General features: G+C 33.7%; 1 protein-coding gene across 5 annotated transcripts in view; it reads left to right on the top strand.

Moving 5' to 3' along the window:
- Positions 1-23,553, top strand: part of SRBD1 (S1 RNA binding domain 1) — a 302,637-nt gene that overhangs the window by 38,934 nt on the left and 240,150 nt on the right. For all 5 annotated transcript variants that reach the window (XM_074286722.1, XM_074286726.1, XM_074286723.1 and 2 more), the window contains one exon: positions 12,048-12,151. In XM_074286722.1, coding sequence (XP_074142823.1) covers positions 12,048-12,151 — 104 coding nt within the window. The remainder of the gene's footprint in view (positions 1-12,047; positions 12,152-23,553) is intronic.

The following is a 23,553-nucleotide window of genomic DNA, read 5'->3' as shown; positions in this document are numbered from 1 at the left end:
TTCCTTTCTACCCCTTTCTTTCTTTTCTCTTCTCTTCCTCTACCCCTCTTTTTTTGTCTCTCTCTTCTTTAAAGATAAGAACAAAGTATAACCATTTTTAGATCTTTTGATTCATTTAACTTCCTCTCTGATTCTTTTTCTTTTAAAATTTATTTTATTTGAAAAACCAGTAAGAAAAAAAGATAAACAGAAAAGGAATACAAAACAAAATGAAGCAAAATAAAAGAGAACATTGTCATGTGCCTAGCAGAACATCAGGGAGGATTTAAAATGTATAACAACAAATTATCAATCAAGAAAGTTATATATATTATTATAAGAAATTATATTCATGGATGTCCATTTTTTTCTTTACTTCTTTGTAAATTGTTCTTTTGTTCTCTGCTGTGCACCTTATTTACTTTATTCTTTTTTCCTTCTTTCATCCTACCACCTTCAAGCAGGCTATAGCTAAGAAAAGATATATTTATGTATACATATGCAGATATATACCTATATACCCACTCACACCCACCTACCCCACATACATGTATATCTTTCCTATCCCTGCTGCCTGGTTAAATTCTGCTCCATAACTTGCCTTGCTATTACTTAACCTCTCCCTCATGAGGTTAGTGTCAGGTTCAGGGTTCAGGGAACCAAATGAAGAGGTTTGGCTCCCCTAGATTCCTCTAGGATTCGGCACAGGACAGGAAGTTGTGGGGTGTGGTGGTGCAGAGGTCCTTCATAATGGAATTTACAAACCTGAAAAACTGGACTGGTAAAAGAAGCTTATTATTGGAATTGATAAGTCTGCTTTTGGTATGCATGAATGGAAAGAATGAATTCCTTGGTGGCAAGGTCCTGACAGAAAAGTAAAGTTTCTAGCAGAGAAATCCTGATAGAGAAGCATAAACTCTTGTTAGGGAAATAGATGAGAAAGAGATAAAGAGAGGCTAAAGCTGAAAGAGAATATCATTTCAGTGGGCAGAGGGTTGCTGCTATGCCAGGGAGAGAGAGAGCTTCCTTGGCATGGCATGTCAGGTCCTCTGCAAGGACTGGTGCTGTTTTTATAAAGAAATCTGAGACAGAAGTTTCAATTGAATGAGATTCCCTCAAATGCTGTCACTGGCCCCAGGTCTAGATGAGACCACTTACTGGGAGTGATTTTGAGCCAAACAATAGGGGCCAATAGCAATCTAGATCTCCAGTTAAATGAGATTACTTCAACTAGTCCCACCAAGAGAAACCACCTTATCTTGATTCCCTGGGGCGGGTCTCTCACAGAGGCAGAGTTCAAGGAGAATCTTTTCTTCAAGGAGCTTTTCAAGTGCTTTACCTCATGGCTCACCCCCAAACTCAGAGAGACAAAGAGAAAGCGTTTTGGGGCTCTCCTCATCACTTATACAATTATCATATACTGTACAAGAAAAATCAGATCAAAAAGGAACAAGAAATGAGTAAACAACAACAACAACAACAACAAAAGTTGAAAATGTTGTGGTTCATATTCAGTTCTAGTAATCTTCTTTCTGGATACAAGTGGCTCACTACATGACTAGTCTATTAGAACTGGCCTGAATCACCTCATTATTGAAAAGAGCCAAATCCATCACAATTTATCTTCACATAATCTTGTAATTGCTGTGCACAATGTTCTCTTCACTTCACTTAGCATCAGTTCATCTAAGTCTTTCCAGGCCTCTCTAAAACCATCCTGCTGATCATTTCTTACAGAACAATAATATTCCATTACATTCATATACCATAACTTATTTAGCCATTCCTCAGATGATGGGCATGTGGGTCCTTTTCCCTTTTTTATGATCTCTTTTGGATACAGACTCAGTAGAGACACTGTGGATCAAAGGGTATGCACAGTTTATCAATTATTTTCTAAAAAATTCAAACAATTTTTACTCATTTAAAGGTTATCCTTACACTATCCCAGAATTTTTTGAGGTGAAAAGGTGGATAGGAGAAAGTGAACCAAATCTGTTATTTCTTTTGTGTGAAATGTGCCCAGTGAGGAATGTTTTTTGTTTTTTGTTTTTTATTTATTTATTTATGTATTTATTTTAACCAATGTATATCAGCATCTCTTAAATTTAGTCTAAATTTAGAATAGCCTAGGAATCCTGAAAATATTAAATTCACAGGTGAGACTTTAATCTAAGACTTAGTGGTATAGAACCACCTCTTGATTTATTGTGCTATACTATTTTATAGATAGGAACATTAATACAGATAGCAATTTAGTGATTCACCCAGGGTTATTCAAATGTGTGTGTGTGTGTGTGTAACACACACACACACCCACACACACACACACACCCCAAAAATTGAAATTATGGTTTTTTAAAATTAATTTTTTTTATTTCAAATGAAGATCTGCCTTATACTCTTTCTTCCATCTTTTTCCCCTGTAATTTCCACTCTAGTTTAGAAAGTAAGAAAAAAATAAAAAGCACAAAATAAATTTTCACATTGACCACATCCAAAAAAAAGTTTCAGTTTGAATTCTGAATCTATCACCTCAGTCAGCAGGTAAGCACCATATTTCATTGTGAGTCCCATGGATTAAAGTTTATTACTGTGTTGATCAGAATTCCCAAGTCCTTCAGAATTACTTTTCTTTGCAGTTTTATTGTTATTATATAAATTGTTCTCCTACGTCTGCTCACGTCACTCTGCATTACTTCACAGTACTTTTCCTAGGTTAACTTAGGACATTTTCTTTATTATTTCTATCACTGTAACTATTTCATCTCACACACGCACTATATATATATAAACATATACACATCATATATGTATATTAATGAATGCTCTCTTATTTTCTTTCTCTTACCATAACTTGTTCAGCCATTCCTCCCTTGATGTATACTCTAAAAATTTCCAGTTCTTTTCACCACAAAAAGAGTTGCTGTAAATATTTTTATGTGTATGATGATCCTTTTCCTCCTTTTTTTCATCTCTATAGTAATCTTCATACCTACATTTTACTTATTTAAGTAAGAATTGTGGCTGATATAATATTGAGTCAAAGTTCTTGCTGTTAAAGAGTTTATGTATAGTAGAGGATATAAGAAAAGTATACAAACCACTAATAATACAAAGTAAGTTAGGAGCATAGAGTACAATTGAAAGTTCATTCCACCAACATTTATTAGGTGTTGACTCTTTGCTTAAGATTTTAACAATTTTGTCATTGCCTCAGTTGATGAAATTTGTGGCTTACTCATTAGATTTACAGATACTCAAAGCTGAGAGAGATTAGTTATAATTAAAAAAAAAAAGTTTATTTCTTTGTATTTTCTTGGTACCTCTACAGTTCCCAAAACTTCTTCTGTTCTTTGAGTTGTTAGGAATAGGGATTGTTTTAAATTTTTGTTTAATTTAAATAAATTTGTTTGAAATGTTTCGGATAGTATTTTTTTTCCTATTCAGTTATCTGCTTAGGATATTTGTTCTAATTAGGGTATATTCTATTAGTGGGATTACCAGTCCAAACTCTATTAATAATTATGTAATAACATAAATAAATAACTAATATTTAGTATTTTAAAGTTTATTAGACATTTTACATGTAATTGAAGTTTATCTTGTTGCTCTTATTGTATAATGCCATATTGCTTTCCAAATTCGGTATTGCACCAGTATCATAATAATATACCTCTTTTCCTATAGTTCCCCTTACATTGAGTTTTATTGCTTTAAACATTTTGGCTAATAATGAGTACAAAGTGATATTTCAGAATTGTTTTAATTTGTATTTTGAAAGGTTTTTAGTTAGTAAATACTTTTTTTTTTTTTTTTTTTTAATCCTTTGACCATTTATCTATTGGGAATAGATATAGAATAGAATTTGATTCTTATAACATTCTTGTGAAGTAGGTACTATTATTATCTCTTTTTTTACATTGAGGGAAACTGAGTTGGAGATGTTATGATTGCCATGGTCATATAATTAACAAGTACCTTAGGCAGGATTTACTCAGGTCTTTTTGACTCTGGTTGGATATGTTATCCAGTTGAAATAAAGAATCAAAACTAATTGTTAGATGTAGATCAAAATTAACAAATCAGGTTTATGAGTAATAGGAAAAATATTTGTAAAGGAACTTATGTGCAATCTTGTTTCTGAAATATTTCTTCCAACTGGTCGAGAGTAAAAAACACCATAAATGGTTGTCTTCAATTCTTTTTCTTAGGATTGACTATAAACATTGCTCAAAACAAGAATTAACGCCATCTTTTCTGGAATGTTAGCTTGCAAATGAAGAGAAGAAATCCAAATCCACATACTGTAAATGTCCTCTTCAGAAATCTACTATCTCAGGTAGAAAATATTTCCACAGGTTATATGTAACACCCTTTTTCTGATCATTCACACATGAATTAGGTCTTATGGTTTATAGGTTTCTTCATTGAGATATTCAGTATTATAAATAAAATTATTCATGTAAACCTCTTAGAATAATTTTGTGAGGATTTACTGAGGTTATAACTAGGTCTACATTGCTCTAATTAAGTGACCCCTATAATTCTAGCAGAAAATTGAGAAACTTATTCCCAATGATTTCTAAATTTATCCCATATTCAGTCAAATCTGCAAATCTCCTTATCTTTTATTCCTTATTAGCATCCAGGGTTTCTATTTAATTCTAATACTGATAATTCTAGTCTTTCTAAAATTTTCCTTTATCATCAAAATTAGTATAGTTTTGCCTCTTTTCTATAGTAACTCAAACATGTGTTCAAGTCCCTGTCTGTATACTATACATATCGCAGTTCTTTTTCTTCTTGTATATCCTTTTATAACTTAATTATCTGACTCTGTGAAATAAGCTTTGAGAAAATTTTTGATCAGTATGGTATTAAATGTGTAAATTTATTTAAGGGGCATTGACACAGGATAAGATGTGAGTGTGTGGAGGTTCAAAAGGAGGAGTCCTCAAGAGGTTGTGGTTGCAGACCAGTGTGGTAAGGTGTCTCTAAAGAATTTGCAGGCTTGAATCCATCTCCAAGTCAAGGGGCAAAGTTTATTTTAATTGTAACGCCAGTTGAAGTGGGCTAAGTTCTAAAAGGATTGAGCAAAGAACCAGGAGAAAGAAGACTAAATTTATAGGATAAAGTTATAGAGAGCTTCATTTTATTTGCTAATTTTATGGGAAGAGGATTGAAAATCATGCTAAATCCCATGCTTTATAAAAATTCCCTGAAAGAACTAGGAAGTTTTACCTGGAGAAATCCATCAATCAACAAATATTTATGTGCGCCATATACTGTACTTAGTGCAACATTACAGAGAATGGTCCCTATTTTCAAGAAGCACACATTCTTTTTGGAAAGACAACATATAAATAGATGTGTATGTGTAAAATATGTACAATATAAATGGAAGGTAATCTCCTTTCAGAAGGAAAGGATATTGGGGAAAGGAAAATGGAATGTGAATTTTGAGTTGAGTAATATTGCCCTCTTCAGAAATTGACTGTCTCAAGCAGAAAATACTTCCTTACCTGGTCATTTGTACCTTTTGAATTAAATACGTACAAAAGTACCTTTTGAATAAGCTTTTTAGAATAATTTTGTAAGGATTTATTGATAATTGGTCAGGAAAGTTGAGAGTAAGGAAGGAGAGCATTCCTCTCATAAGAAAGAACCATTGTAAAAGCTAGAAATATTGTATTTTGAGTGGAATAGGAAGGACATTAGTCAGATTGTAGAGTATACTGCAAGGGAGGGAGGGGGGGAAGGAAGGGAAGGAAGAAGGAGGGAGGGAGGGGGGGAAAGGAATGGCTTGTATTTTTGAAATTTGAGTCAATTCTCTATATATTTTAGAAATGAGGTCTTTATCAGAAACACTGGCTATTAAAAAATATTTCTTCTGCTTTCTTTCTAATTTGGATGCATTGGTTTTTGTTATACAAATCTTTTTAATTTAACATAATCAAAATTACCCATTTTGTATTTTATAATGTTCTCTAGTTCTTCTTTGGTCATAAATTCCTTCCTTCTCCATAGATCTGAGAGGTAGACTATCCCTTGTTCTCCTAATTTGCTTATAATTTCATCTTTTATGTCTAAATCATGAACCCATTTTAATCTTATCTTGGCATAGGGTGTTAGGTCTTGGTCAATGAAGTAATATGACATACTTTTACATATTTTGTAATTATTTGGAATGAGATGTCCCTACTTTTTGTCATTATGTAGAAATGCAGTTGGCTTTTAAGAGTTAATTTTGTAGCCTGCAACTTTTCTGAAGTTTTTACTTATTTCACTTATTATCTTTGTTGAACCCATAGGATTTTGACATGTATATATGCATAAAATTAGCAACTAGTCCTATTTTTATTTCCACTTTACCTATTTTTGTGACTTTAATTTCTTTGATCTTAGTAACATTTCCAGAATCATGTCAAATAATAGTTGAGATAGTGGGCATCCTCATCTTATTCGAACATTTATTGTAAAATGTTCTAATCTATTTTCCCTCACATGTGATGTTTGCTTTTGGTTTAAGGTAAATGCTTTTTATATTTTTAAAAGATTCTTTGATGCCTAACCTTTAGGTAGAATTTTTAGCATAAATAATATATTTTTATCATGGATTTTTCCTAAATTTGTTGATAGTTCAGAGTGAGTGTAAATAGCAATTGTTTCTGTTTTGGTCTGAGTCCTTAAGGGTCTTCTGTAATATTCTCTCTAAAATGTAATATTCTCTGGGAGCAGGTTTCTTGGGGGGCTTCTGGGAACAGCCTTCTTTTCAGTTCAGTATTCACCACAAGTGCAGCCAGGGATTAAGGTCCAAATCCTTTATTGTCTCCTTCAATGTCTTGCTCCTTCATTTGGGGCTAGGCTAGTTTTTCTTATTTTTCTTATTTTTAAAAATAGTTTTCATTACAACATTGACAATTGCCAGACAATTGCCAAACCTTTTGTTCTATTTTTCCCGTCCTTCCCCCCCTCCCAAGATGGCAGGTTGACCAATACATGTTAAACATGTTAAAGTATAAATTAAATACAATATATGTATACATGACCAAACAGTTGTTTTGCTGTACAAAAAGAATCGGACTTTGAAATAGTGTACAATTAGCCTGTGAAGGAAATCAGAAATGCAGGCGGACAAAAATAGAGGGATTGGAAATTCTATGTAGTGGTTCATAGTCAATCTCCCAGAGTTCTTTCACTGGGTATAGCTGGTTCAGTTCATTACTGCTCTATTGGAACTGATTTGGTTCATCTCATTATTGAAAATGGCCACGTCCATCAGAATTGATCATCATATAGTATTGCTGTTGAAGTATATAACAATCTCCTGGTCCTGCTCATTTCACTCAGCATCAGTTTATGTAAGTCTCTCTAGGCCTTTCTGAAATCTTCCTGTTGGTCATTTCTTACAGAACAATAATATTCCATAATATTCATATACCACAATTTATTCAGCCATTCTCCAATTGATGGGCATCCATTTGATTTCCAGTTTCTGGCCACTACAAAGAGGGCTGCCACAAACATTCCTGCACATACAGGTCCCTTTCCCCTCTCCAAGATCTCCCTGGGATATAAGCTCTGTAGTAACACTACTGGGAGAAAGGGGATGCACAGCTCCACAACTTTTTGAGCTTTTTTTTTTGAGCTTTTTGAACTTTTTGAGTTCCAAATTGCTCTCCAGAATTGCCAGGTGTGTTCACAACTCCACCAACAATGTATCAGTGTCCCTGTTTGCCCACATCCCCTCCAACATTGCACATTATCTTTCTGTCATTCTATTGACTAGTTTTTCTTAGAAGCTTATCTCTCTCCTTGGTTCTGAGAGCTTGAACTCCTGCCGCCAGTCCTTTGTCTTCTCTGCTTCTGCCAGCTTCTTGAGGTCCTCCTGAATGTGTTTTGGTTTCTGTGCGAAAGGCAGGAGGACCCCACCAAGGTCTTCCAATTCTGATGCTGGTTGAGTTTGAGCTTATATGCTCTCTTATCATGGGTGTGAATCTTGTGGAACTATATTATTAAGTACATGTACTGAACACTAGAGAATGTTAATTAAGCACTGTATTAAAACAACCATTGTCTCTATTAATTCTACTGACTTAGCACCTTGTTTCAAGTACTGGCCCATAACAGTCTTCCACTTCCAGATTGACGTTTTTTGTTTTTTGTTTTTTTTTGGACTAAGAGGCCTTTCTCTGCCTCATTTTTTACCTATTCTTAATCACTGAATGGGCATTGCATCAGACAAAGTAAATCCTGAAAAGGTTCTTAATTTATAAAGGCCAAAGTCTCCCACTTTCTCTAGTCATCCTGATCCATATCTTGCTGGACTCATACAGCTTTGGAAGAAAAAAATGAAGCTATTGACTTTGGACAACGCGTCCTCACTTAAGTCCAATTCACTTGCATGGCCTGGCATGGTATCAAACCCCCCTCCCCCATATCATAGTCCTCTTCAAGAATGAAGAACAAAACAGTTACCTTCCTCCCTCCCTTTCTCCTTTTTCCTTTTCTTCTTCTCTCTTCCCCTCCTTCCAATTTCTATCCTTCCATCATTCCTTCCCTTCCTTCCTTCCTTCCCTTCCCTAGGCATGATGGTGATACCAATTCCCAAATGTAGAGATTGGAATAGATAGATTGCTTTACTCCACTGAAATTCAGAACTTCAAAACTTGACAGATTGCCAGCCTCAGCCTCCTTGGCAATAGTGATTATAGATATGCACCACCATGTCTTACAACTAGAGTGATTACAGAGATCAGTGTCAAGTGGAAGATCTGACTTCAAATTTTACTTCAGATACTTAACCAGTTTTGTGATTTGCTTAGATCACTTAATCTTTGTTTTCCTCATTTTTATCTAATATGAAGTAGGAATAAAAATAATAATTACAGGGTTGGTAGGAGGATCAAATGAGGTAATGTATATAAAACACAACCTTAAAATGTATATTAGTATGTTGGTCTAATATCTTCCTCTATGCCATACATAATGTTCTGCATATAGTAGCTTAATACGTTTGTTGAATTGAATTTGATAGTTTAAATATAAGAAAAAATTAATAAGCATAACTATAAAATACTTCTCATGGTAATAATTTGTACAGTTCATGTTATGGGGAACATATACCTAGATCACATGAAAAGGATCTCAGAGTTCAATATAAGTCGATTTGTCATCAGGACCAAACAAATTATTATAATCTTAGGCTTTATTAATGGATGTACAGAGTTTGGAGTATTCTACATTAAGTTTGTGTACTGTTGCTTTTTTCAAACCATACCTGTAATGTTGTATTCTCATATTGACAAGATGATATGCATTTAAATTAGGGTAAATAGATGATGACGGTACTTGAATCCATCCTATGCAAACATTAATTAATGGAACTCTGATCATTGTGCAGTGAAGTCAGCTTAATTATTTGTGGAATGTGGATTAAACTTGTTTTGGCCCCATAGTTCTATTAGGAGCAGTGGGTAAAAGGTGCAGAAAGACCTAATAAGATTTGATGTGAAGAAAAGCTTCAAATAATTTGAACTACCCTACCTAGAAATGAAATGGGCTGTCCTGTAGGAGATTCCTGGTTCACTGGAGGTGTTTGTACAGTCTTTAATGACTAAAGTGATAGCATAGAAGAAACCAGTCTTCTTCAGTTTTGAATTTGATGACTTGGCCTCAGACCTATCTTCTAATTGAAATTCTTCAAATTAGATAATTTGTAACAAATTTGCTATAGACGGTTCCCTTATAAATACTGGAGTGCCATCTAGTGGTGTAACAAAGTAACAGATTGTTATACAATGTTATAATGTTATAAACAGGATAATGTTAGCAAGCTGAAAATTTTCTTGTTTTTTAGCAACATCTTGTGGCTTACCCAATCTTGCCTTTACTGCCTTTTTGACTTTTGACTTTTTACTTGAATTTTATCTCATATTTTAAAATTTTCAATTTTCTCTTCCTATTGAAACAGTTATTTCAATACTTTCGGTACATTCAACAGTATTGAAACAGTTCTCTGAGAGCAGAGGTGTTCTTGGTATCAGTTAAAATGCCTAGCACAATACTCTGTAGCCTAGTAAAGACTAGATAAATATTTGTTCATGAACATAGTTTTTCCTTCATATTGCCCTGTTTTGCTGTATAAAAACATAATGAAAATTTTTACAATGCTTTCTTTTCTTTTTTTAAAAGTTTTATTTACTTATTTCTATTAAAGTTTTTATTTTCAAAACATGCATGGATAATTTTTCAACATTGATCCTTGCAAAACTTTGTGTTCCAGATTTCCTCCTCCTCCTTAGATGGCAAGTAATTCAGTATATATTAAATCTTATACAATTATCTTATATAATTGCTACAATTCCGTTTGGGGTTTATACTGTACTTATCCCAGTATAGTCAAAATATGTAAAATAATTTATTCCATGAAATTTTACTTGATTAACTTCTATTTTGAAACACAGTACCAGAGAGTTTTTAGTGAAACACAGACCTATAATTATAATATCGGAATTGTTTGAAGAGTTTTGATCTATATTCAATTTTTTGTTTTTTCCTGGACATTTTCTTTAAAAAAATTACATTTTAATGTGATATTTAAGAATAAACCTGAACAGTTTTGATTAGTTAAAAGCTGAATTTTCACTATTTCCTTGGCAGTCATTATACCTAGTGCTTTAATATTTCATTTAAATTTCATTTAATTATTATTACAAGTTTGGCTGTTCAAGGATGTGTCAGGCTTGATGTCAGGAAGGCTGTTCTAAGGCCTGAAGGCACTTTAAACCACTGTATTTAACATATGTGACTTGTCTGAGTTAGCTAGTGATTAAACTAAAGTTCCTGATTGATACTGGATGCTGAATATTGACAATGCACAGGGGTGGGAAAATAAAGTACTCCTAGGATATCAACTTTTAATACATTTTTGTGCATGTGGGAAGGGGTGTGAGAAAGAGATTTGGGGAGAAAGTTTTTGAATTTCCATTGAGTGTTGTTTCTCACTTTCCAGTGTTTAAGAAGGATTTTTTAAACATTTAAAATATTTGATTCATTTATAAAATGTAATGAGAATTTGTTTTATATTTGTGGGCTTTTTTTGGTTTTGACTATTACAAAAGTAAAACTTTTACCTCTCTTTTCCAACCCTTTTTTTTCCTCAAATGCTTTGAACAGTTTTTAAAATTGGCTGTTTCTGTTTGGTATTACATTAGGCTATTATATGGAGATGGAAGATATAAGGATCTTTATCTTTTTGGAATGTTGTAATCTGGTTTTGTGTATAAACTTTTCAAAATATACAGTTGAATGCACAAGGGGAAATTTTTTTATATAGTAAAGCCTCAGTATTTTTGGAGGATTATCAGTATAAATTAAGAAATATTCTGAATATAGACAAGAAATACTTGTTCAATATTTTCAGATACTCATAGTAGCTTTTTTTTTTTATAAGTTGAATTTGCTAACAAAATATTTACTTGTTAGAAGTTCTCAATGAGTCTGTTTAAATTTAACAGTTAAACATAATTTTTAAAGAGCATGAAAAATGTCATAAGTAAACGCATGCTTCAGATGAGTTTAAGAATAAGAATGTATTTCAAAATTTAAGCATTGTCTTTGGAATTTTATATACATTGTTATTTTCTTAGTAAATACTTTTACATAGTTTTGGAAAATATAAAATTCATTTTAGATCCTGTCATGCTGATAAATTTGAATTTTGTTATAATAATTCTAAATCAATGGGATCTAAATTAAGAACATTTTATATAGAAATTTATTTTATATGCATGTCACTTTATCATAAGCCAATTATTAAATCTAATAAAAATTACTAATCATAAAAGTATGGTATGACTCTAATCCTTTGTTCATTTAATAATGCTTATTGATAGATTACTGAAATCCATTTTGAGATAAAGTAGAACTTAATTATTTTCCAAATGACTGGCCTGCTTTGTTGTAGAATGTCAGACAGTCTCTTTCATAAATGTTGACTTAATAAGTTTATCCTTTATATATTTTGTATGTCATCTGTCTTTGCCATTTATGTTTACACTCAGATTCTGGCCATTAACCGAGGGGAAAATTTGAAGATCCTGACAGTGAAGGTCAATATTCCTGATAATGTGAAGAATGAATTCTGTAGTTGGTGTGTCCAGAACAGGTCTGTCTGCTGATTTTTATGACCTTCTCACACTCCCTCCTTTTTAGAAAACTAACTTAGGGTTCTTAATGCTTTGAGGTGTTGTTTGAACCAAAACTTTAATTTAAAACTATGTAACACAAGTGTCTGAATAACTCAATGTAGTTTTTCTTTTTTGAAATTTTGACTGTATAGATGTTTTAATCATTTTTCTTTAATGACAGAGTTCTAAACTAGTAATTAGCATTACTATTGTGTGTCTGTGTGTGCATGTATGATTTTTATATTTTAAGTTACATACATGGGGATAGGCATGTTTGCATTGTTTATTAAGATACATTTGTGTGAGATAATAGTCAATCAGTAGATGTTTATTAAATGCCTACCGTGGGCCAAAAATGTGCAATGTGTTGGAGATTCAAAAAGAAAGAATAATGGAGAACATTGGTGTGATTGATGGAAGAATAAATTATTTTATTAATAGAGTATACAACAAACTACCTGGATAGGAAATTTGGGAAACTAAGCATAAACTTGGTTCAGAAGTGTAAAATAGTAGTGATTGAAGATTTCAGTCATTTGGAAAATCATTTCAATTCAGCAAGCATTTATGAAGCTCCAGCTATGCATTAGGTGTAGAACTAATTGCTAGATAGAATGATTACAATAAATCAATCTTAACCATTAGAGAAGAATTCACTTAGGAGGGTGCTCTAGTAGTCCAAGGGTGATTTTGTTAGTGGAGAGAAGACCATATTTGAACTCGGGTCCTCCTGAATTCAAGGCTGGTGCTCTATCCACTGCGCCACCTAGCTGCCCCTGTATAGTTGATTTCTGATCAAGGAGGTTTCCTATGTGCTTGCTGTAGCAAAAATCACACCAGATTCAAAAATGATTCAGAAATGCAATGACTAGGGTATGGAGCCAAGATGGCAGAGAGTAGACACAACTTTCTGTGACCTCCTCTGACTTTCTCAAACCAACAGCAGATGAAGCTGGTTTTGGAGTCACAGAACCCACAAATATTTGGAGTACAACACATTCCCAGAAGAAGATTCCTTGGAAGAACTTCAGAACACTTCTGTTTCAGACTGTCAGGGAGTCAGTCTGTCTAGCCCATAGCACAGAACAGGGAGACTGGGGCAAGGAGCAGAGGTGGGGAGTCAGTGTTGCAACTGGGAATCTTCTGCGAGCCTCTTAGGCTGGTTGCAAGCAGGTGTTTTGGTAGATTAGCTGCTAAAGGCAAATTTTAAACCACTGAGCCCCTGAAGAATGTAGGATCTATATCCAGCACTGGAAATCAATCAGCAGAACTGCCCCAGGGCAAATTAAAGCAGCTTTCCCTTCTTTGCATTGAACAAACCTCAAGTCTTTTTTTTTACAAGTCATCAATTTTATTGAGAAGAATAAACAATGCCAAAGTCAAACTATTTTCTGGTTTAGGTTGGTTGATTTGGGGATTTTTTAAATAGACAATCTGAAAGTTTTCATTTGTTTTTTTTAGAACCTGTTCGATTTAGTATCACTAGATTCAATCCTGGGGAATTTTTTCTATAATTGTAGCAGATCAGTCTTCCAAGACTGTACTCTAAAGACAAATCTATTGATAGCACCATAACTCCAACCTTTCAAAGTAAATAATAACTTGGCATGTCAGCGATTTTTTTTTTTTAATAGCTTTTTATTTAGAAGATATAAGCATGGGTAACTTTTCAGCATTGACAATTGCAAAACCTTTTGTTCCAACTTTTCCCCTCCTTCCCTCCACTCCTTCCCCCGATGGCAGGTTGACCAATACATGTTAAATATGTTAAAGTATAAGTTAAATACAATATATGTATACTTGAGACCTTAAGTTTAAAAAAAAATTGAATAAAAAACCAAAAAGAACTCTCACCATAGTCAGCTTTTATGGAGAAAGAGAAGAACCTCAAATCCTGAGGTTCCTAAAGGCAAAGCAACTCCAGATGAAGCCCCAAAAGGAGATAATATAAGCTGATCCCCATTTCATAAGGTTTTTTTGGAAGATTGCATAAAGGATCTTAAAAGATAGAAGAAAAATGGGGAAATGAAATGAGATCATTGTAAGAAGGAATGGAAAAATCATGTAATGCCCTACAAAAGAGATACAAATACCAATTCACTGAAAAACAAAATTTGTGAAATGGAAAAAGAATGCAATAAACAAAAAAAATTCAATTGGCCAATTACAAAAGGAGCTAAAAAAGGTAGCTGAAGAAAATAATACTAAAAATTAGAATCAAACAAATGGAAGTGAATGACTCAATAAGACTTCAAAAATTAGTCAAACAACAACAAAAAAATGAAAAAACAGAAGAAAATATGAAATACCCCCTAGCAAAAACAACTGACCAGGAAAATAGATCTAAGAGAGACAATCTAAGGATTATTGGACTTCCTAAAAGCCATGATGAAAAAAAGAACCTAGACATTATGTTGCAGGAAATCATAAAAGAAAACTGCTCTGATATTTTAGCATCAGAAGGTAAAATAGCCATTGAAAGGATTCACCAATCACCTCCTGAAAGAGACCCCAAAATTAAATCTCCAAGGAATATTGTTGCTAAATTTCAGAACTATTGCCCCAAAGAAAAGATATTGCAAGCAACCAGCAAGAAACAATTGAAATACTGAGAGCCACAATTAGTATTACCCAGGACCTAGCAAATTCCACCTTAAAGAATCAGAAGGGCCTGGAATCTGATATTCCAAAATGCAAAGGAATTTGGATTACAGCCAAGAATAAACTATCCAGCTAAAATGAGCATTATTTTTCTGGGAAGATGATAAAGGTGAATTTAATCTATTTCTAATGAAAAGACAAGAACTGAACAAAAAAAATTGATCTCCAAACACAGAACTCAAGAGAAACATAAAAAGGTAAAAAGGAAAGAACTCTAGAGAATATGTTTAGTATTGATATTGCTTCATTATTTAGGGTACCCTTTAGTAAAATATAGTTTCCTTCTGATCAGTTCTAGATAAGGGGTAGCTAAATGAAATTAGGGTTTAGTTGAGGCCTAGTGATGGGTTCGGGAGTTAAATGGAGCTCCCCTGCAACCTCTTTGAATTCGGAAGGATATGGAGTTAAATGAGGTCTAGTAGCAGCGCCAGAGTCCCCTATAAAGGAATTTACAGGCCAGAAAACCTAGATTGATAAAAGAGGCTTATTTTGGGGTTTGGAAGTAAAGTTAAAGTCTAGTTAGTAAAAGGTGAAGGTAGAGATAAGAGGGCATGGGAAATAGTGTTCCAATGGGCAGAGAGTCTTTGGTGCCTGGCATGGTGGTGATATGTTTAGACCCTCTGCAAAGAGAGGGCTCTAATTTGTCTCTTTTATAATGAGAGATTTAGCTAAAGGGGCCTGTAGTCCCAGGTTAGCTCCTTGATGGACACGAATTTGCTTGGTGGGGGTTGGGAAAACTGAGCAGATCATTAGAATGGGGGCTGGGACAGCCCAAGTTGGCTCAGATCCAATGGAGGTTGTGAGAGCCCAAATATTTCCTATTAGAATTCAAAGGGTGCTTTTGATCAGCATTTGTGAATCAAAGGTCCTAGCTTCTTGAATTGATCAGCTAGGAGGGGCTGAGAATCAAAAAGAAATAAATCAATCTGTGGTCTTAAAGGGACCACAACAGGCATCACTTCCTTATCTCTCTTAATTAGATCTCTTAATTAGATCTCTTAATTAGATTAAATGAGATCAGCATTTTGACCCCTGCTTTTTTTTTTTTTTTTTTTTTTTTTTTTTAAACTTGAAGCATAATAGATTCTTCTCTAGCCCTTTCTTTACCTTCACTCTGTATGTATCACTATGTTTTAACTTTAGAGAACTTTTTCTGTTATGGGTATACTTAGAGAATGTGAGTATAATTTCATTTTATTATTATAATATGAAAAAGAAACTAGAGATGGAAAGGGGATCATACTGGAAAAAGAGGAAAAAGGAGGTAAAATAAGAGACATTATATCTCATGAAGATGCCAAGAAAACCTATTATAAACGAAGGGAAAGAAGGGAATGGGATGAATTTGTGTGAATCTTACTCTCATCAGATTTGGCTCTGAGAAAGAATATCAGACATATTTGGCTTCACAGAAAAACTTCTCTCACCTTACAAGGAAGTGGGATGGAAAGGGGGAAAAGAAAGGGAAAGACTAATAGAAAGGAAAACAGAAATTTTAGGGGAAAGGTATAAAAAAAAAAGGGAGGGGCTTTAAGAAGGGGGAGGACTGTTTGAGGGAGATAGTCATCAAAAGCAAAATATTGAGGAGGAGAGAAAGGGGAAAGGAAAGAGAAAAGCATAAATTAGGGTAAATAAGATAGCAGGAAATACAGAATTAGTTATTTGTGCTGTGAATGTGAATAGGATAAACTCATAAAATGGAAGGTGACAGCAGATTGGATTAAAAGCCAAATCCTACAATAATGTTGTTTGCAAGAAACACATTTAAAAAACATAGTGATCTATACAGAGTGAAGGTAAAGGACTAGAGCAGAATCTGTTATGCTTCAGGTGAAGTAAAAAAAGCAGGAGTTGTAATCCTGATCTCAGGGCAAGAAAAAGCAAAGATAGATCTAATTAAAAGAGATAAGGAAGGAAACTATATTTTACTAAAGAGTACCTTAGAAAATGAAGCAATATCAATACTAAACATATGCACAAAGTGATATAGCATCCAAATTCCTAGAGGGGAAGTTAAGAGAGAAGCAAGAAGAAATAGCTATACTAGTGGGGGATCTCAACCTTGCTCTCTCAGAACTAGATAAATTGCACCACAAAATAAATAAGAAAGAAGTTAAGGAGGTAAACAAAATGTTAGAAAAGTTAGGTATGATAGAACTTTGGAGAAAATTGAATGGAGACAGAAAGGAGTTTACTTTTTTCTCAGTAGTTCTTGGAACTTATATAAAAGTTGACCAAGTGTTAGGGCATAAAACCCTCAAAATCAAAGGCAAAAATCAGATCATGATGCAATAAAAATCACATGCATGATAAAGCCAGGAGAAAATATGCCAAACATAAATAATCTAATCCTAAAGAATGAATGGATGAAACAGCAAATCAATAATTTCACCCAAGAGAATGACAATAATGAGACAACATACCAAAATTTGTAGGATATAGCCAAAGAGAATTATAAGGGGAAATTTTATATCTCTAGGTGCTAACTTGTATAAAATAAAGAGATCAATGAATTGGGTTTACAAATTAAAAAGCTAGAAAAGGAACAAATTTAAACTCCTCAAATATTGAATCAAATATTAAATATTTGAAATTCTGAAAATAAAAGGGGAAATTAATAACATTGAAAATAAGAAATCTATTGAATTAATAAATAAATGAAGAGTTAGCTTTATGAAAAAACCAACAAAATAGATAAACCTTTAGTTAATTTGATTAAAAAAAAGAAAGAAGAAAATCAAATTGTTAGTCTTAAAAATGAAAAGGGAGAATTTTCCATCAATGAAGAGGAAGTTAGAGCAATAATTAGCAACTATATGTCAATAAATTGGATAATCTAAGTGAAGTGGAGGAATGCCTGCAAAAATATATATTGCCCCAAGTTAGTAGAAGAGGAAATAAATTATTTAAATATTCCCATTTTAGAGAAAGAAATAGAACAAGCCATTAATCAACTCCCTAAGAAAAAATCTCCAGGACCAGATATGAATGGTACCAAATATTCAAAGAAAAATTAATTCCAGTACTATATAAACTATTTGAAAAATTAGGGAAAGAAGGAATCCCACCAAATTCCTTTTATGACACAGATATGATAGTGAAAGCTAAACTAGGTAGAGTGAAAACAGAAAGAAAATTATAGACCAATTTCCCTAATGAATATTGATACAAAAATCTTTTTTTTTTTTTTTTTTTTTTAAATATATGTTATTTTATTATAGCTTTTTATTTACAAAACATGTGCATGGGTAATTTTTCAACATTGACCCTTGCAAAACCTTCTATTTTCCCCTCCTTTCCCCCACTTCCTCTTCTAGCACTGGCAGGTAATCAAATACATGTTAAATATGTTAAAATATATGTTAAATCCAATATATGTATACATATTTATATAGTTATATTGCTGCACAAGAAAAATTGGATTTAGAATGAAATAAAACCTGAGAAGGAAAACAAAAATGCAAGCAAACAATAACAGAAAGAATGAAAATGCTATGTTGTAGTCTATATTCAGTTCCCACAGTCCTCTTTCTGGGTGTAAATGGCTCTCTTCATCACCGAACAATTTTAATTGGTTTGAATCATCTCATTGTTGAAGAGAGCTATGGCCATCAGAAATGATCATCATATAGTCTTGTTGTTGCCATGTATAAGGATTTCCTGGTTCTGCTCATTTCACTTAGCATCAATTCATGTAAGTCTCTCCAAGCCTTTCTGTATTCTTCCTTTTGGTCATTTTTTATAGAACAATAATATTCCATAACATTCATATACCATAATTTACCCAACCATTCTCCAATTGATGGACATCCATTCATTTTCCAGTTTCTAGCCACTACAAAAAGAGCTGCCACAAACATTTTGGCACATGTGGGTCCCTTTCCCTCCTTTAACATCTTTTTGGGATATAAGCCCAGTAGTAACACTGCTGGGTCAAAAATCTTAAATAAAACATTAGCAATGAGATTACAAAAAATCATCCCCAGTATAATACATTTTGACCAAGTAGGATTTATACCAGGAATGCTGGTCTGGTTCAGTATTAGGAACATTATCAGTATAATGTATCAATAACCAAACTAACAAAAATCATATGATTATCTCAACAGATGCAGAAAAAGCATTTGATAAAATTCAACACCCATTCCTATTAAAAATATTAAAGAATATAGGAATAAATGGACTTTTCCTTAAAATCATCAGTAACATCTATTTAAAACCATCAGCAAGCATCAGATGTAATAGGGACAAACTAGAACCATTCCCAATAAGATCAGGAGTGAAACAAGGCTGCCCACTATCATCATTATTTTCAGTATGGTATTAAAAATGTTAGCTTTGGCAATAAGAAAAGAAAAAGAGATTAAAGGAATTAGAATAGGTCATGAGGAAACTATATTATCATTCTTTGCAGATGATATGATGGTATACTTAGAGAACTACTAGAAATAATTCACAACTTTAGCCAAGTTGCAGGATACAAAATAAATTCACATAAATTTTCCTCATTTTTATATATTACCAACAAAGTCCAGCAGCAAGAGATACAAAAACAAATTCTATTCAAAATTAAGTCAATAATATAAAATATTTGAGAATCTATCTGCCAAGGGAAAGTCAGGAACTATATGAACACAACTACAAAACACTTTCCATACAAATAAAGTCAGATCTAATTAGTTGGAAAAATATCAAGTGCTCATTTGCCAAGCAAATATAATAAAAAATGACATTACTACCTAAATTAATCTATCCATACCAATCAAACTCCCAAGAAATTATTTTACAGATCTAGAAAATAGTTCATCTGGAAAAACAAAAGGTTAAGTATTTCAAGGGAATTAATGGAAAGAAAATGCTAATGAAGGTGTCCCAGCTATGCCAGACCTAAAACTATATTATAAAAAAGCAGTCATCAAAACCATTTGGTACTGGCTAAGAAACAGAGTAGTTGATCAGTGGAATAGGTTAGGATCACAGGACAAAATAGGCAATAACTATAGCAATCTAGTGTTTGACAAACCCAGAGACCCCAGTTTTGGGGATAAGAACTCATTACTTGACAAAAACTACTGGGAAAATTGGAAACTAATACGGAAGAATTTAGGGCTTGACCTACACCTAACACTACATACCAAGATAAGATCTAAGTGGGTTCATGATTTAGACATAAAGAATGATATTATAAGCAAATTCTATCCTAGAATATTGGATATTTTATCTCTCAGATCTGTGGAGAAGGAAGGAATTTGTGTCCAAAGGACTAGAACTCATAATTAATCACCAGATAGATAATTTTAATTATATTAAGGTAAAAAGTTTTTGTACAAACAAAACTAAATGCAGACAAGATTAGAAGGGAAGCAGTAAATTGGGAAATCATTTTTACACTTAAGAGTTCTGATGGGGGGAGATAATTTGGAAAAATGAATACAAGGGATAATATTATTTAAAAAATTACTCATGCATATATACTGTGGAAAAAAAATCAAAATAAAAAAATATTAAAAAAAAAAGAGTTCTGATAAAGGTCTCATTTCTAAAACATATAAAGAATTGACTCAAATTAAGGCAACTCTGACATACCATTACATACCTCTCAGATTGGCTAAGATGACAGGAAAGGACAAGGATGAATGTTGGAGGGGATGTGGGAAAACTGGGACAGTAAAACATTGTTGGTGGATCTGTGAAAGAATCCAGTCATTCTGGAGAGCAATTTGGAACTATGTTCAAAACATTATCCAACTCTGCATCCCTTTTCACCTAGCAGTGTTTCTATTGGGCCTATATCCCAAAGAGATCTTAAAGGAAAGAAAGGAACCCATATGTGCAAAAATGTTTGAGGCAGCCCTTTTTGTAGTGGAAAGAAACTGGAAAATGAGTGAATGTCCATAAGTTGGAGAATGGCTGAATAAGTTATAGTATGTGAATGTTATGGAATATTATTGTTCTATAAAAATGATCTGGAGGATGATTTCAGAGGCCTGGAGAGACTTACAAGAACTCTTGCTAAGTGAAATGAGCAGAACCCAGAGATTATTGTATATACATCATCATCAGTATTGCATGACTATCAATTCTGATGAACATGATTCTTTTTTTTTTTTTTTTTTTTTTTTAATTCATTTTTCCAAATTATCCCCTCCCTCCCCCCACTCCCTCCTCCCGATGACAGGCAATCCCATACATTTTACATGTGTTACAATATAACCTAGATACAATATATGTGTGTAAATACCTTTTTCTTGTTGCACATTAATTATTAGCTTCCGAAGGTATAAGTAATCTGGGTAGAGAGACAGTAGTGCTAACAATTTACATTCACTTCCCAGTGTTCCTTCTCTGGGTATAGTTATTTCTGTCTATCATTGATCAACTGGAAGTGAGTTGGATCTTCTTTATGTTGAAGATTTCCACTTCCATCAGAATACATCCTCATGTAGTATTGTTGTTGAAGTGTATAGTGATCTTCTGGTTCTGCTCATTTCACTCAGCATCAGTTCATGTAAGTCTCTCCAAGCCTCTCTGTATTCCTCCTGCTGGTCATTTCTTACAGAGCAATAATATTCCATAACCTTCATATACCACAATTTACCCAACCATTCTCCAATTGATAGACATCCATTCAATTTCCAGTTTCTAACTACAACAAAAAGAGCTGCCACAAACATTTTGGCACATACAGGTCCCTTTCCACTCTTTAGTATTTCCTTGGGATATAAGCCCAGTAGTAACACTGCTGGGTCAAAGGGTATGCACAGTTTGATAACTTTTTGGGCATAGTTCCAAATTGCTCTCCAGAATGGCCGGATTCTTTCACAACTCCACCAACAATGTATCAGGAACATGATTCTTAATGAGATGATTCATGCCAGTTCCAATGATCTTGTGATGAAGAGAGCCATTTACACTCAGAGAGAGGACTGTAGGAACTGAATGTGAATCACAACATTACATTCTTACTCTTTTTGTTGTTTGCTTGCTTTTTGTTTTCTTACTCATTTACTTTCTTTTTTCAATCTGATTTCTCTTGTGCAGCAAGAGAATTGTATAAATATGTTTATGTATAATTGGATTTAACATATATTTTAACATGTTTAACATGGGAAAAAAAAAGAAAAAGAAATGCAATGACTTCTTGCAATCCAGAAGCAATAGAAAAAAGAGTCTATCAGCCAAGCCAATGCAACCCAATAAGCTGAAATTCTCCCAGCACTACCAGAACCATGTGTTACCTATAAGAATCTATATCTGGAAGGAGTAAAAAAGTGTTCCCTTGAAAATGCCCCAGGTAAAAAAGAGCATCCATCTACATGGTGGATCTTGGAAAGGACTGGGAACAGACTGATCCCTGTGCATACTCTTATCAGGACACCTCAGGACTCCATTGTGTCAGGCAATCTGTTATGGGATTCTATGGTAGGTATAGACGATCTAGAACTCAGTCTCCAAGGTCTTGAGGAAGGGGACTAAGCATGGAACGTGGAGGTCAGTGCAGGAGCTCAGTTTAATACCAAGAACTGATCCTGTCCAAAATTAAAGCATGGCACTGAACCTGGCACTATGAGGATATAAATAGATCTAATTGATAACTATATGTTGGGCAGACTATTCGAATTCTTTGTTTTTGGGAAGAGAGTGTCAGTTATCTCCCCTGTGGCTTTAGCCACCACTATCCCTGTAACTGTATATCATCATGTCTCTTTTGGATCTCTCTGGCACTTAACCTAGTATTTGTCACTTAGAAAATGATTAATAAATGCCTTTTTTATCTAAAAAAAGGGGAGGTCACATCCAGAAGATGGATGAAAGGACATTAAAAAAAAGGAATGTAATTGAAATATGGTATGATAAAGTAAGAGTAGTGTCAGAACTGCTCGAGCTCTGAGTGAGCTAAGAGGAAAGCTTGAGAAAAAAGAGGAAGATCAAAGAAAATCTAGGGCTGCTACTCGGGGTGAATGGGCCCATGATTGTACAGCCAGTTAATTTCTTATTTTACTCATGGGTTTTACTTAAATAAGTTATAACAGATAATTTTGTTAAAATCTCTTGAATCAGAATTTCGACATACTTCAAATAACTGGCATATGTGATAATTATTGCTTTCAGTAATATTTGAAAGGTCATCAGAAATAGGAGAATTTTTGCAAAATAGGACAAGATCAAATGTTACATTTTTTAGAAAACTCTACTTATCTATACCTCCTGTCACATATCTCTAATTGCCTCTTTGATATCTCAACTTGGTTATCTCATGAGCATGTTAAATTTATTGTGTTCAAATGGAACCTATTATCTTTCCCCTAAAACTTCTACCCACAAAAATCTTGCCTGTTACTTTCAAGGACTCTACCCCCTTATCTCGTTCCCCAGACTTGAATCTACACAGAATCCTTGAATCCTTCCTATCTCTCATTTTGGCAAAGCCTCTTGCATGTCTGCTAGTTCTTTCTCCTCCAAGGCTTCATCTTGGCAGCTCAGATGAGCTTGGTGTCCTTCATCAGCTTAGGTTCCCACAATCTTCCAGTTGAGATGTATCTCTTGCAGTTTCTCACACTTTTAGGGATTTGAAAATTCTTGTAGCTGGGGCAGTGGTTACCTCCCATTCTAGACAGTCCTAGGGCTTGATGCTTACTGTTCCTACAGAATTAGCCTGGAGGTGTTTATACTTCACAGGGATCACAACTCCTTTCTGGTATCTTCTGAGATTGCTCCC

This window comes from Sminthopsis crassicaudata, chromosome 2 (assembly GCF_048593235.1).
Source record: "Sminthopsis crassicaudata isolate SCR6 chromosome 2, ASM4859323v1, whole genome shotgun sequence".
Classification (NCBI taxonomy): domain Eukaryota; kingdom Metazoa; phylum Chordata; class Mammalia; order Dasyuromorphia; family Dasyuridae; genus Sminthopsis; species Sminthopsis crassicaudata.
This window is presented reverse-complemented; position numbering and strand designations above follow the sequence as displayed.